This window comes from Trachypithecus francoisi, unplaced genomic scaffold (assembly GCF_009764315.1).
Source record: "Trachypithecus francoisi isolate TF-2019V2 unplaced genomic scaffold, Tfra_2.0 Lachesis_group21, whole genome shotgun sequence".
NCBI lineage: Eukaryota > Metazoa > Chordata > Mammalia > Primates > Cercopithecidae > Trachypithecus > Trachypithecus francoisi.
In genome coordinates, this window is record NW_022681467.1 from 41,788,218 (window position 1) to 41,800,427 (window position 12,210).

At 52.5% G+C, this 12,210-nt stretch overlaps 1 protein-coding gene across 1 annotated transcript in view; it reads right to left on the reverse strand.

Annotated features, from left to right (window-relative positions):
• Positions 1 to 4,681: 4,681 nt before the first annotated feature.
• Positions 4,682 to 12,210, reverse strand: part of CDH22 (cadherin 22) — a 136,300-nt gene continuing 128,771 nt past the window's right edge. Inside the window, exons 11-12 of the mRNA XM_033186609.1 lie at positions 8,904 to 9,155; positions 4,682 to 6,035 (exon numbers count right to left, since the gene is read on the reverse strand). Of these exons, the coding sequence (XP_033042500.1) occupies positions 5,452 to 6,035; positions 8,904 to 9,155 (836 nt within the window). The 3' untranslated portion in view covers positions 4,682 to 5,451. The remainder of the gene's footprint in view (positions 6,036 to 8,903; positions 9,156 to 12,210) is intronic.

Below are 12,210 nucleotides of genomic sequence, written 5' to 3' on the forward strand. Positions count from 1 at the left end.
ATACCTGAATGGGAAAATATGTTTGCTTATTGAAGAGTACCAGTGGACACATGTACATGCATGTAAGAGAACTTATCTATGGCAGGCATGTGTATGCTCTGAATACAAACATGAGTACACACGAGAGCTTGCCTCCCATGCATGCATAGCGTGCTGGCATGTGTCCACATTTGCAGACCTGCAGGGATATGCTCTGTGTGTATCGCTGTGAACATGTCTGCATTGTGCCCACAGGTGTGAACGTGTCTGTGGGTACGACGTGTGCATTCATGTACTGGCATGCTCATGCACACACTGGAACATGAGCCATCTCGCGTCAGAGTGAGGGCTGACAGGGTTGCATTTTCCAAAGGCCCAGCGACCAGTGACAGAGCTGGCCTGGGAGTGCTTGCTGGCAGGAGGTGAGTGGAGCTGCTGATTTGTGACCTGGGGGTGGGCTGTGATGACGGCTGGCTGATGGATGCAGGCGCTTAGACACCCTCTATGACAGCAGCCGGCTCTCTGAGCTGCCTGAATCAGGAGGTGGGAGGTTAGTTCTTGACCTGTGCTGCTCAATACTGGCTTCCCACCTCCCTGGTGCTTGTCCACAGCCACGTGAGGACACACACACATTGGTACACACCAGAGACACAGACCCTGGCTTGGACAGTGGTCAGCCAGCCAGGCCCCTCTGTCCCTCTTGCTCCCAGCTCTGCCATCCCCCTGGAGTGCCTCCTCTTCTCACCAACATGCTTCTCTGTCCTCCCAGAAACTCGACTCAGAATCAGAGTCATCCAGGCCCTGTGCAGAGCTGTGGCGGGTGGGAGTGTAAAATGATTTCAGGCCTTTAAAGGCTTCGTGCCCTTGGGCAAAACGTGGTTCATCTGTGAGCCCTGGGTTCCTCATCTCATCCTCATCAAACGGGCCTAATGAAAGCACCTGCTTGAAATCAAACAAGGCAAATTATGTAAAAGCACTAAGCACAGTAAACACGGCATCCATTCTCCATGAGATTTACCTATCTTAGTATTAATTATGTACGGTGCTGAGAACAGGGCCTGGCATGCTGCAATGCTATATAAGTGTGCTGTCACCGTCATCACTACTATCATCATTGTTGTCATTAATATCCCTGGTTCTGAAATCCTTGGCCAGTTGCACATCAATTCTTGCTCAAGACCCTGAATACTCTTTTATCCCATGATAATGATGGCGACGATGATGATGACAATAAAAGGGGAATATTTTTCTTTTCATCTTCCTAGATGCCTTGTAAGGAGGGCAGGCACGGTAAGTGGAAGGCTCTTTATTTTCTAAGCTCCTCGATAGAGCTGGGTTTGCTCATTTGGAGCCTGGAGCTGGCATGGTTGTATTTTCTGCCTAACACAGGGAGAGGATTTGGAACTCTTGGGGAACCTGGTGGGAACCAATGAGACAGATGACCAAAAGCTGTGTGTTCCATAAAACCCTCCTCTGTGACCCCAAGTCATCAGAAAAGCTCACAAATGCTTGGCATGAGTAGACACCTTGTGCAACCCAGTGAAAGGGCAGGACTCACTGGATTTCACTGTGGGCTGGCTCAGCACCCAGTGGAGACAGCAAGTGTGGATGCACGAGCTAGAAGCAAAGGGGATTGAGGGAATGTTACCTTTTCCTCTACACCCCACTCTGGAACTAGCAGAAATCATGGGGAGGCTTGAGGACTTCTACAGGCTGTGGAATGCGGTGGTGGGTAGAGGAACGAGCTCTCCCAGAGCACAGACAGGGACTTTTGGATACACCCAAGACATATGTTTGGGGCTTCCTGTGTGCCGGACACTGTGTGTGCTGCTGACCGGGTAGGTTCTGGGGACCAGAACACCCAGGTTTAAATCTCAGCATCTCCACTTATTAGTCATTTGATCTTGCACAAGTTACTTAACCTCCTTGTGCTTCAGTTTTCTTACCTGTAAAATGGGGGCTGCCTCATTGCGTTGTTGTGGGATTAAATGCATTGATTTATGTAAAATGCTCAGTAAGTGTTAGCTGTTGCTATTGCATTTTATCCTTATTGCAACCCTATGAAGTAGGTGGTCTGAGCATATGCACTTTATGGATAAGAAAACGGAGGCACACAGAGGATAAATAACTTGTCTGAAGTCACACAATGGCTGGGCGTGATGCCTCATGCTTGTAATCCCAGCACTTTGGGAGGCCAAAGAGGGAGGATCACTTGAGCCTAGGAGTTTGAGACCAGCCTAGGCAGCATAGCAAGACTCCATCTTTACAAAAAATTAGCTAGGTGTGGTGGTGCATGTCTGCAGTCCCAACTACTTGGGGAGCTGAGGTGAGAGGATCGGTTGAGCCCGGTATATTGAGGCTGCAGTGAGCCATGATCGTGCCACTGCACTCCGGCTGGGTGACAGAGCAAGACCCTGGAAAGAAGAAAGAAAGAGAGAAAGGAAGGAAGGAAGGAAGGAAGAAAGGAAGGAAGGGAGGGAGGGAAGGAGGAAGGGAGGGAGGGAGGGAAAGAAAGAGAGAGAGAGAAAGAGAGAAAGGAAGGAAGGAAGAAAGGAAGGAAGGGAGGGAGGGAGGGAAAGAGAGAGAGAAAGAGAGAGAGAAAGAAGAAAGAAAGGAAGGAGAAAGAAAAAGAGAAACAGAGAGAGAGAGAAAGAAAAGAAAGAAGGAAAGAGAAAGAAAGAAAGAAAGAAGAAAGAAGGAAGGAAGGAAGGAAGGAAGGAAGGAAGGAAGGAAATCATACGGTGGGTAAACAGAGCCAAAGGCTCAGAAGGCGAATCTGGATAAATAATGTTCTTTATTTCTGGCAAGATCTTTGACTCTGTGCGACCTTGGGTAAGTCATTCTCCATGTGTGAGGTTTAGACAGGATGTTCAAGGGACCTATGACTTCATGTCCATGTGTCCCTCTGGACATATACTCTGCCTGTAACCTCCTTCTTGGTGGGGTCAGTATCTGCTAAGGCAACCAGTGCATGTGGAAGGGACAGGCTTGGAGCCAGGGGGACCTGTGCCATCTCTGCTCTGTCCTATACTAGCTGGGAGACCTTGAACCAGCCACTTTATTTCCTGGGTTTCAGTTTCCCCCCTTCTACAATGGAGCTGGCAACCAACCTCAGAAATGCTGTTGGGCTTCTGTATGTGAGAGCTGGGCACACAGCGGTGAGAGAGGCGGCCGCAGCTCTCCTCAGGGGTCCCCAAGTTAACATGCCCATTTGTAGTATGAGCTATAGGAATCATGGGTTAAGGGTCCCACATGGGATGATTTGGGGGTTCCCAGATTTCCCTCCACTTGGGCTTACCATGCTAACCCCACATCCCTGCCACTGGCCACTCTCAATGGACTTTAGAAGGCATGTTCAAGTTGAGCAAGTTATCAAGTTCCTTAACCTGGCCTTCAAGTTCTTTTCACAACTACCTCCAACCAGCCTTCCCTGCCTCATGTCCCACCACTCCTCCACCCTGTGATTCAGTCCCAAGGGCCACACACCCTTCCCGAAGCTGCCACATCCTCTTGCCTTCTCCCCACCCCAGCCTTTGCAGATGCTCTTCGTTCCTCTTGGAACACTCTTGCTCGCTTGGCCACCTCACATCCCATACTCATTCTTCAAGACCCAGTTGAAGTTACTTCCTTTGGGAAGCCCTCCAGGATTACTCAGTCTTTCTTTAGTGCTTCCAGGATCTTATTCTGTCAATTCGACTACTCTTACCAAACACATTATTTTTGGCTGCTTCAGCTCCCTGATCCACTTCCTTCCTCCAACTTAGGTCTTGAGCTACTGGAAGGGAGGAACTACCTATCATCTGTGTAACCCTCGGCAGTTTACTACTCTCTTAGCCTCAGATTCCTCATCTGTGAACTGGGGCTGACAGTACCTAAATGAGAGAAAATAATGCAGGTAAGGCACTGGGACATACTGGCCGTCCCTAGATCTATCACAGTGGACCTTGGCAAATGTGGGAATGAATGAGAGCCCTCTGGGAGGGTAAGAAAAATAAGGCTAATAAGCATTTATTGGGAACTTTCCACATGTCAGGAAGGCACTGAGTTCAGAGTTTAACATCCACTATCTCATTTAAGACTTTTAATAATCCTTTAAGGAAGAGACTATCATTACCCCCATTTTACAGATAAGGCAACTGAGGCTTCATCAGTGGAGGACCTTGATGAAGGATGCCCAGCTAGCAGGAGCTGGAATTCATGTTGGATCAATGTGGAATGAATGAATCACTTGGGTGTTGGGGGAGGTGGGAGGACAGATAACCTGTATCTTATAATCATATGGTTTTAGAGCTGGAAACTCTTCAGGTGACTTAGTCCAGGGGTTCTTAATTTGGGATCCATGAGTGGGGAGACTGATGGGTTCCAAAGCCAGACAGATAAGGCTCTTACCCAGTGGTTTCTGACCCCTCCCAGTGGTTTCTGACCCCTCTGTCTCCTGTCAATCCTTGCATCCACTCAAGTCCTGGAGTCACCCAGCTTGTTCTTGCTTGGCTCCGCTGGTGTTTCAGTGTGGTCTGAGACACCTGAAGGCTCCACAGTTGCTGGGGGTGTCCTTCCCCACACAGGGCAGGATCAGGAGCTGACAGTTGCAACCTTTTCCTCTCCCCTTGGAGATGTAGGGAAAAGGGGAAGGGCATCTGGAGCAAGGGAGAGAGCTCAGACCTTGGAGGCAGACACACTGGGCTTCTAAGAACCACAAAGATAAGAATAGTAACAAAGGCTAGCATTTATTGAACACCTACTATGTGCCAGGCACTGTCCTAACCACTTGACACATATGAACCCTTTTCAGCCTCACAACTCTTCGAGGTAGGTTCTGTTATTAACCCCATTTGACAGATGAGGAAACTGAGGCCCAGAGAAGTGAAGTGACTTGCCCGAGGCCAGGCAGCTGGCCAGTGCCAGAGGCTCTGCCATTCACTGGCCAGGTGCCTTTGGACGGGTCACAGCCACTTCTCTGGGGTCCTTTCCCCTTTTATTCCGTGCAGGACACCACCTCATGGTTTCTCTGACGACTGAGCTGGTCTCTGTACAGCGTCCCAGCACACAGTAGGTGCTTAGTAAATGAACAGCCTTCTTTCCTCTTAACTCTGATGGGGGAAACCTGGGGTGGGGGCATCTCAGCGGCGTGCTCCCTCCAGCATTCTCCCCCAGGCCAGGATTGAGTGACCCGTCCCTTCCCGACTCTGCAACGCCACCCCCATCTCCCATTCTAACCCCAGAGCCACGCAGCGCCCGGTCTCGCCTCAGTTTTAATGCTGTTGGTCAGAATCCCGCACCTCTGGGCTCCCAAGTTGTACCCCTATAGGAGGAGGAGCGGGAGAATCCGCTCCTAGCAAGTCCTCCTCCGTCCGGCCGCCGAGGGAGGGTTGGGGAGGGCAGGGAAGGGGGTCCGCGGGGAAACGCGTTGCCTGGGGGCCCCGGCGTGTGCTGGGCGGGTGAGCAGCCGCGCCCCGACGGCAGGGCGCGGGGCTAGGAGGCCTGAGCCTCGTCGTCCCCGCGGTGGCCGGCGTAGAGCGCGGCCAGGGGCCGGAAGCGCGGACCCCAGCTGCTGAGATAGGCGAAGTCCTGCTCTGAGCCCGACGAGCCGCTGTGCAGCGAGCTGAGCGAGCCGGCCGGTGAGTCCGCGCCCTCGAAGGCGTAGGTCTGGAAGGCGTCGTAGGGCGGCACCGATAGGTCCCCGTCCGCCAACGCCACCTTGCGGCTGATGAAGTCCCTGAACACTGAGAAGTCCGGCTCGGGGCTCGGCGGCCCCTGCGGCAGCGAGTGGCGCTCGGAGGGTAGGTGGGCCTGCGGGGGGCTGCCCGCGCCCCCGCCCGAGCCCCCGCCCGAGCCCCCGCCCGCGCCCCCTCCCGCGCCGCCGCCGCCGTCGCCGCCCTTGAGCTCGCCGAAGTCGTAGAGGCTCCGCAGCGCCGACATGTCGTAGGCTTCGGTGTCCTGCTCGCCACCGCCTTCGTCGTTGTATTTGATGACGTTGTCCCGCATGTCCTCATCCTCGTCCGAGCTCAGGTGGCTCTTGTGGTGGCGCCTGAGGGTGAGGATCAGCAGCACCAGCACTGCCAGGGGGACAGAGGGGGCGACTGAGGGCCAAGCCCCGCCCACGGCATTAGGAGGACCCTCTACCCCATCTCCTCCCGCTTCCCGCCAGCAGAGTGGGCCCAGTCTCAACGTTCCTACAGATTTCCTGGATTTCTGTTCAAAAAGCCATTCTTACAATCAAAACTGAACTGAGTGTCTGGAGAGGTAGTGAGCTACCCATTTCGGGAGGTATGCAAATCGAGGCTAGATTACTCTGGGGTGGAGGTGGCCAATGGGAGAACAGTGTTAAAGGTTTTCCCGGGTGTTGAGGCCTGAGGTCTCCCTTCTCAGCTCTATGAAGAGATATACTCTCTGAGGACTCTAGGTGCTGGGGGTGTGTAGCAGGCAGCTGAGAAACAGATGGAACTGGGGAAGTGGAAGATGTCCTTCACCCTGACCTCTCTTTCACCCTCACCCTCCTCTGCCACACCAGAAGTCTTGAGCTTCTACTCAACCCTTTGGTTCTCAGGTCAAGGCCTGCAGGAACCCTTCCCTGAGAGTTGCAGGCCAGGTTCCGTGCCTTCCCCTCCAAGATTCCCCAGGACGGGGCTCCTTCCTCTATCATACTGGTTCTCAAAGTGCAGCCCCTGGGCAACAGCAGCATCCCCCTGGGAGCTTGTTAGAAATGCAGACCCTTGGATCCTGGCACGGATCTTGTGGCAGTGGAGGGGGATCTGTGTTTTAACAAGACTTGCAGACATGAAGAGGCAGCTCAAGTTTGAAAGCCACAGCTCTGTCATAGACCAGACTCTGCTGTTTTACCATGTCTCCCCAAAACACACAACCTAAGGTACCCTTGAGGACCTGGGAAATGTTCCGCTATCTTGGTGGCTGGCATGCAGTGAACGCCTGAAGCATGCTTGTTGAATGAATGAATGACTGAAGGAAGAGTTGGATGGAGACATGGGTAAGTGAATGAATGCTTGTCCCCTCTTGGCTTTCTTCACTTGATTTCCAAGACTCCACATTCTCCTCCTCCTCCTCTCACTTCACTGATCACTCATTCTCAATCTTCTAAGCAGGCTTCTCCTCACCTCTCTTAACTCAGATGTCCTAGGATTCAGACCTCAGGTCTGTATCCATGCTTCCTCTCTTGGAGCTCTCCTTTGGTCTCAACAGCTTTAAAAGTTCCATTTAGAAACTGACAATCCCCATATCTCAGCCTCCAGCCTGAACCTCTCCCCTGAAATCTAGATTGTACATTCAATTGCCTGCTCAACATGTCCTCTTGTTGACCAAGCGAATCTCAAACTTAACAGGTCCAAGGTGAAATACTAATCTTTCCCCCTTCCCCACCCCGAGTCTCCCCCACCTCAGTGTTAGCAACCCCGACTTTTCAATTACTCAGGGCTTTTAAGTCTCTTTTGCTGACTGCTAAATCTCAGTGTCTGGCACGTGGGAGGGACTCACTGGATGGATGTATAGGTAAATGATGATGGGTGGATGGACAGACAGATGAACAGACATGTACCAGGTACTGTGCTGGGCACTGGACTCTTCTTGCTCCTCCAGACAGCTCCAGTGGCCAGAGCTGGCTGTGAGGGCTATGGGGCAGGGCACCTGCTCACCACCTAACAAGGTGGCCTGTGACAGAGAAGAGCATGAGAGCTGGGGACAGGCCCGGAGGGAGGGCACAGGGAAGGAAGGTGTCAGGAGAGAAGTGGGAAAGATGGATGGATGGCTTTCGGAGCCGAGGCTGGGAGCTATGGAGGGGGATGCCCACGGGAGCAGATGGTGAGGTTTGCGGGCGGCGGGCGACAGATGTGCCAGGCCTGATCAGCGATTCCGCCCGTCACCTTTAGAGCACTGATGTGCACTGTCTTCGTTTGTGGGCAATTAGGCAGAAATTTGTTTGCACTGCCTGGGAAAATGAAACTGCTGTAAAGTGCACCCTCTGGAAAAAGGGTTTCTGAGCCATGGGCTGGGGTGGGGGGAGAAGGGGGGCCTCTCAACTAGAAGAAGCCTGCCCAGGGCCTCTTCTGGGACCTGAGGAGGTACAGCCTGGCCTTGGGCAGGTCCTCAGAGGGTGGACAGAGGCCATGCCAGCGCTCGGCAGCGAAGGCAGGGGGAGGCAGCTGACATCTCCCAGGGAGCACAGCAAGGCTAGAATCTGCACTTGGACCTCCCTTGAGCTCCTCTAGCTTTGGCCTCAGTGCCCTTCTGTACTTGGGTGGCTACAGCTGTGACAGGTGGCATATGGCCACTCAGATCCAGGTTAGCTTCTGAAACTTGACCTCTTCATTGGGGACACTTTGGGGTTCAAATGGCTGCTAGTGGGCTGGAACCAGTGTAGACTTTGCCCCCCTCCCCACCACCAATGACTTGAGATTTTGCTCTCAGTTTAGATTCATAGCAGGTGGTGTAGTTAGAGGAGTAGAGGACACAGGGTGAGAAGACGTAATATCAAATCCGAAGACTATCCGGTACCCTTACGCCAGCCACTTAACCTCTCTGACCCTCAGCGCTTTCATCTGAAAAATGGGATAATACATGCCTGGCCATGTGGTTGTGAGGTTCACAAGAGCCCTTCTTACTAAAAGTCCTACATAGAGACTAAAAAAGGACCATTCACATAAGAGAATTAAAAAAAAAAAATGCTAGGGTGAGGTTTAGGCTGTGTAGGGGGTGGGCCACAGTGAGCTCATCCATGGAGTTGGTGGCGGGGCTGCTCTGCACTTAGAAGACTCCTCATGGGGGCTGCATGTTAGAGCTTGGAGATCGTTTGGCCAGCCCATCCTCATGTGGACAGGGAAGCTGAGGCCCCATGGGGGCTGGTTAGGAAGGAAACCCAGGACCCCAGGATGGGGGTCAATCAGGCAGGGCTGGGTGGCTCTCGAAGGACTCACCGACCAGTATGAGAACGCAGACCAAGAGGGCAATGAGGGCGCCGGGGCTGAGGGAGGCCGCCATGACAAAGGCCGTGGTGTTGCAGGACTGGATGGTGCCGGAGCTGTCGCAGCCACAGATGCGGATGGTGAGTGTGCCCGTGCTGCTCAGTGTGGGTGGCCCGCTGTCCACTACCAGGATGGGCAGGAAGAACACGTCCTGCTCCTGCCGGTTGAAGCCCACGTGCTGCGTGTGCACTGCAGCAGTGTTGTCTGTTCCAGAAGAAGGGGGTGCGGGGTGACTTGGAGCCAGCGGTCAGCATCCTTGTCCTAGCCACCTCCTGACTGCACTGTGAGATTTGCCTCCCTATGCCCCAAACTACAGCCTCCCAGTGGACTCATGGGTCTCTTCTCTGATCTCCCAAAATTCTGTTACAAGATGCCTCCAAATTCTGCCCCATGCTGCCCAAAGATTCTGTCCCCCAAAGTCTGCCCTCAGCTGCCCAAAGATCCTGTCCCCATGTAGCCCACAATTCTGTCTTCAACCATCCCAAGATTCTGTTTTCAGCTATCCTAAGATTTTGTCCTTAGCTTGCCAAGGTCCCCAGCTATTCTAAGATTCTGTCCCCAGCTAGGCCAAGGTCCTCTCCCGGCTATGTCTTTTTTTTTTTTTTTTTTTTTTTCCCATTTGTCTCAACAGTTGTTTTTGCTCTAGATTCCACCCCAGCTTCCCAGTGTCTTCTGACCCTAGGAGTCCTATAGGGTCCTTGAGTTGTGGTTTGTTGGGCCCTGACAAGTCCTGGGTCATCAGAAGGGACCAGGTCATCAGAAGGCAGAAGGCCAGCCAGCATCTGCCTTTGGCTGTGGGATCTTTCTGTCTTTCATACCCCAAGGCTAGTTGAGAGTCCTGGAGCCTGACAAGGAGTCTCTGCCTAAGAGGCTGAGCCTAGAGGGCTGGGGGCGTGGTGAGGGGCCTGATGAGGGGCCCTGGAGCATCGAGGTCTTCTTCTTCACATCTTTCTTTTTCACACAGGCGGCCAGAGAGGACAGTGAACAAACACAAATGGAACTCATGGCACTGGTTCAGCCTGTCACTGGGGAAGCCAGGCAGGACGCAGGGGGATGGTGGCTGGCCTTGGATCACAGGCTGAGGTGACAGGTGGCACCCCCTTCTCCGCCCTTCCTGCCTTCTTCACACCTGTTCTGTAGGAGTCAGGCCACCTGACCCTCTGTCATTTTGATGGCCCCTCTCAGTTCTGCACACGCAGGGGGACGAAGTGCCCAGAGCTCTGAAGGCTGCTGCCCCGCCCTTCACAGCCAACTCTGCCAAAGGGGGCCCTGCCTTCCTGCTGGGGGCCTTCAGTCCTCCTTCTCCCTGCGGTCTTCAGTCTGCTCTTTCTAATCTGAGAGCCAGATCTGGGAGCTCTGTTGGCAGCTTGGCAGCCTGGGTTCCTTGCCCTGCTTTGTGGCCCCAGTTAACCCAGCCCCTTCCCCAGACGCCCCCAATTCAGCACCCTAGATCTGGCCTTTCTCATCATGGATGCTATGCAGGAGAAGGAGCCCTGGGAAGATCTGACTTGTGGCCTTTGGCACATCTCAGAAGTGGACTGCAGGTCCAGATGCAGCGCAACTGGCCGTGAGTTGGAAGCTGCCCACGAGGTGCCGGGAACATGAGGGTTCATGCCATTAGCCTATCTGCTTTTATACATATTTGAGAATTTCCATTAAAATGTTGAAAAATAATGCAAATCTATCATTTACTAGCTGGGGAAACCCACTGAGCTTCTCTAGGCTTCAGTTTACCCATCTGTAAACTCAGAAAGGGTATCATGCAGGTGTGAGGATTAAATGGTGTAATTCACACATAACCCTTAGAAAAGTTCCCAGCCCATAGAAAGGCTCAATAATGCTGGTTAATATTTTTTCAGATCCCGGCCCCATCTTCCCTGTGCTGCACCCACTGCTGGCTCCCTGTCTAGGCCGCCCTGCCTTTGCTCATAAAGTTCCCGCTATCTGGAACACCCTTTTCACCTTCTTGCCTGGGCAAATTCCTCATCCGTCATGCTCCAGCTAAATGTCACCTCCTTTCTTGTGGCCTCCTTTCTCCGCTTCCCTGGGAAGGAAGGATTTATGGCTCCCCCTCTCCCTGCTCTGACTACGCAGGTGCCATGCACAGTTCTGTTACAGCACTTGTCACGTTGCGTTAAGTTAGTGTGTGCCTGTTTCTCCACTGCATGGCCAGCCAGGGCTGGCACGGAGCCAGTCTTGAAGAGCAATCCTTGAATGAACCACAGCTTTTGGGGGAATTGGTGGTCTCCGGTCAGCCCCTCAGGTCACTGCTGCCACCCCGTCCCCGGAGCTTACATGGGGTGGTCACACTGGATGGCAGCTCTGGTGGCCACCTCAGCCAAACAGAAGCAATTAAGGCAGAATCGCAGGCCCCTTGGGTTGGAAAGCCTTGTGAACTTGGCAAGGTTGAGTCAAGTTCAACAGTTCAAACTGGCTACACTCGGGCTTGAACTCTAGCTCTCCCACCAAAGGGTGCATCAACCCCAGCTGGGAAAAATCTGCCTTCTGCAGGGGAAGAAAGGGGGCTGAAGGGCAAGATGGGAGAAAGAGGGAATGGCATCGGACCCATTTGCACTGAATGGATATTTTTTACGCATCAAGGACTGTCTGCGTATTTGAAATACATAGTAATGTTTAATCCTCACAACCTATTAAGAGTTGTGGCATTATTCCCATTTTGTATATACGGAAATTGTGGCTCAGAGACAAGTGACTTGCCTGAATTTTTCCAGTGAAAGCACTCTTCCTTCCTTCCATTCATCCAACAAATCTTTTTTTTTTTTTCTTGAGACAGGGTCTCGCTCTGTTACCCAGGCTGGAGTGCAGTGGTGTGACCTCAGCTCACTGTGACCTTGTCCTCCCACCTTAGCTTCCTGAGTACCTAGGGCTTACAGGTGTGCACCACCATGCTCAGCTAATTTTTTTTTAATTTTTAAAGTTTTTTTTGTGTGTGTGTACAGATGAGGTCTCATTATATCGTCTGTCTAGGCTGGTCTCGAACTCCTGGGCTCCTCTTGCCTCAACCTCCCAAAGTGGTGGGATTACAGGCATGAGCCACCATGACTGGCCTCCATCCAACAAATCTTTATTAACTACTAGGTGCTAGGTACCACGCTAGTCACTGTGAGAAAACAATAGAGAGCTAAGCCAGTTCACTTCTGGTCCTGGATCAGAGCTCATATTTTCATGTGAGAAACAATGCTAATCAAACAAACCCACAATTTAGTCAACAATTATAAACCATGGTGAGTGCTGTGAA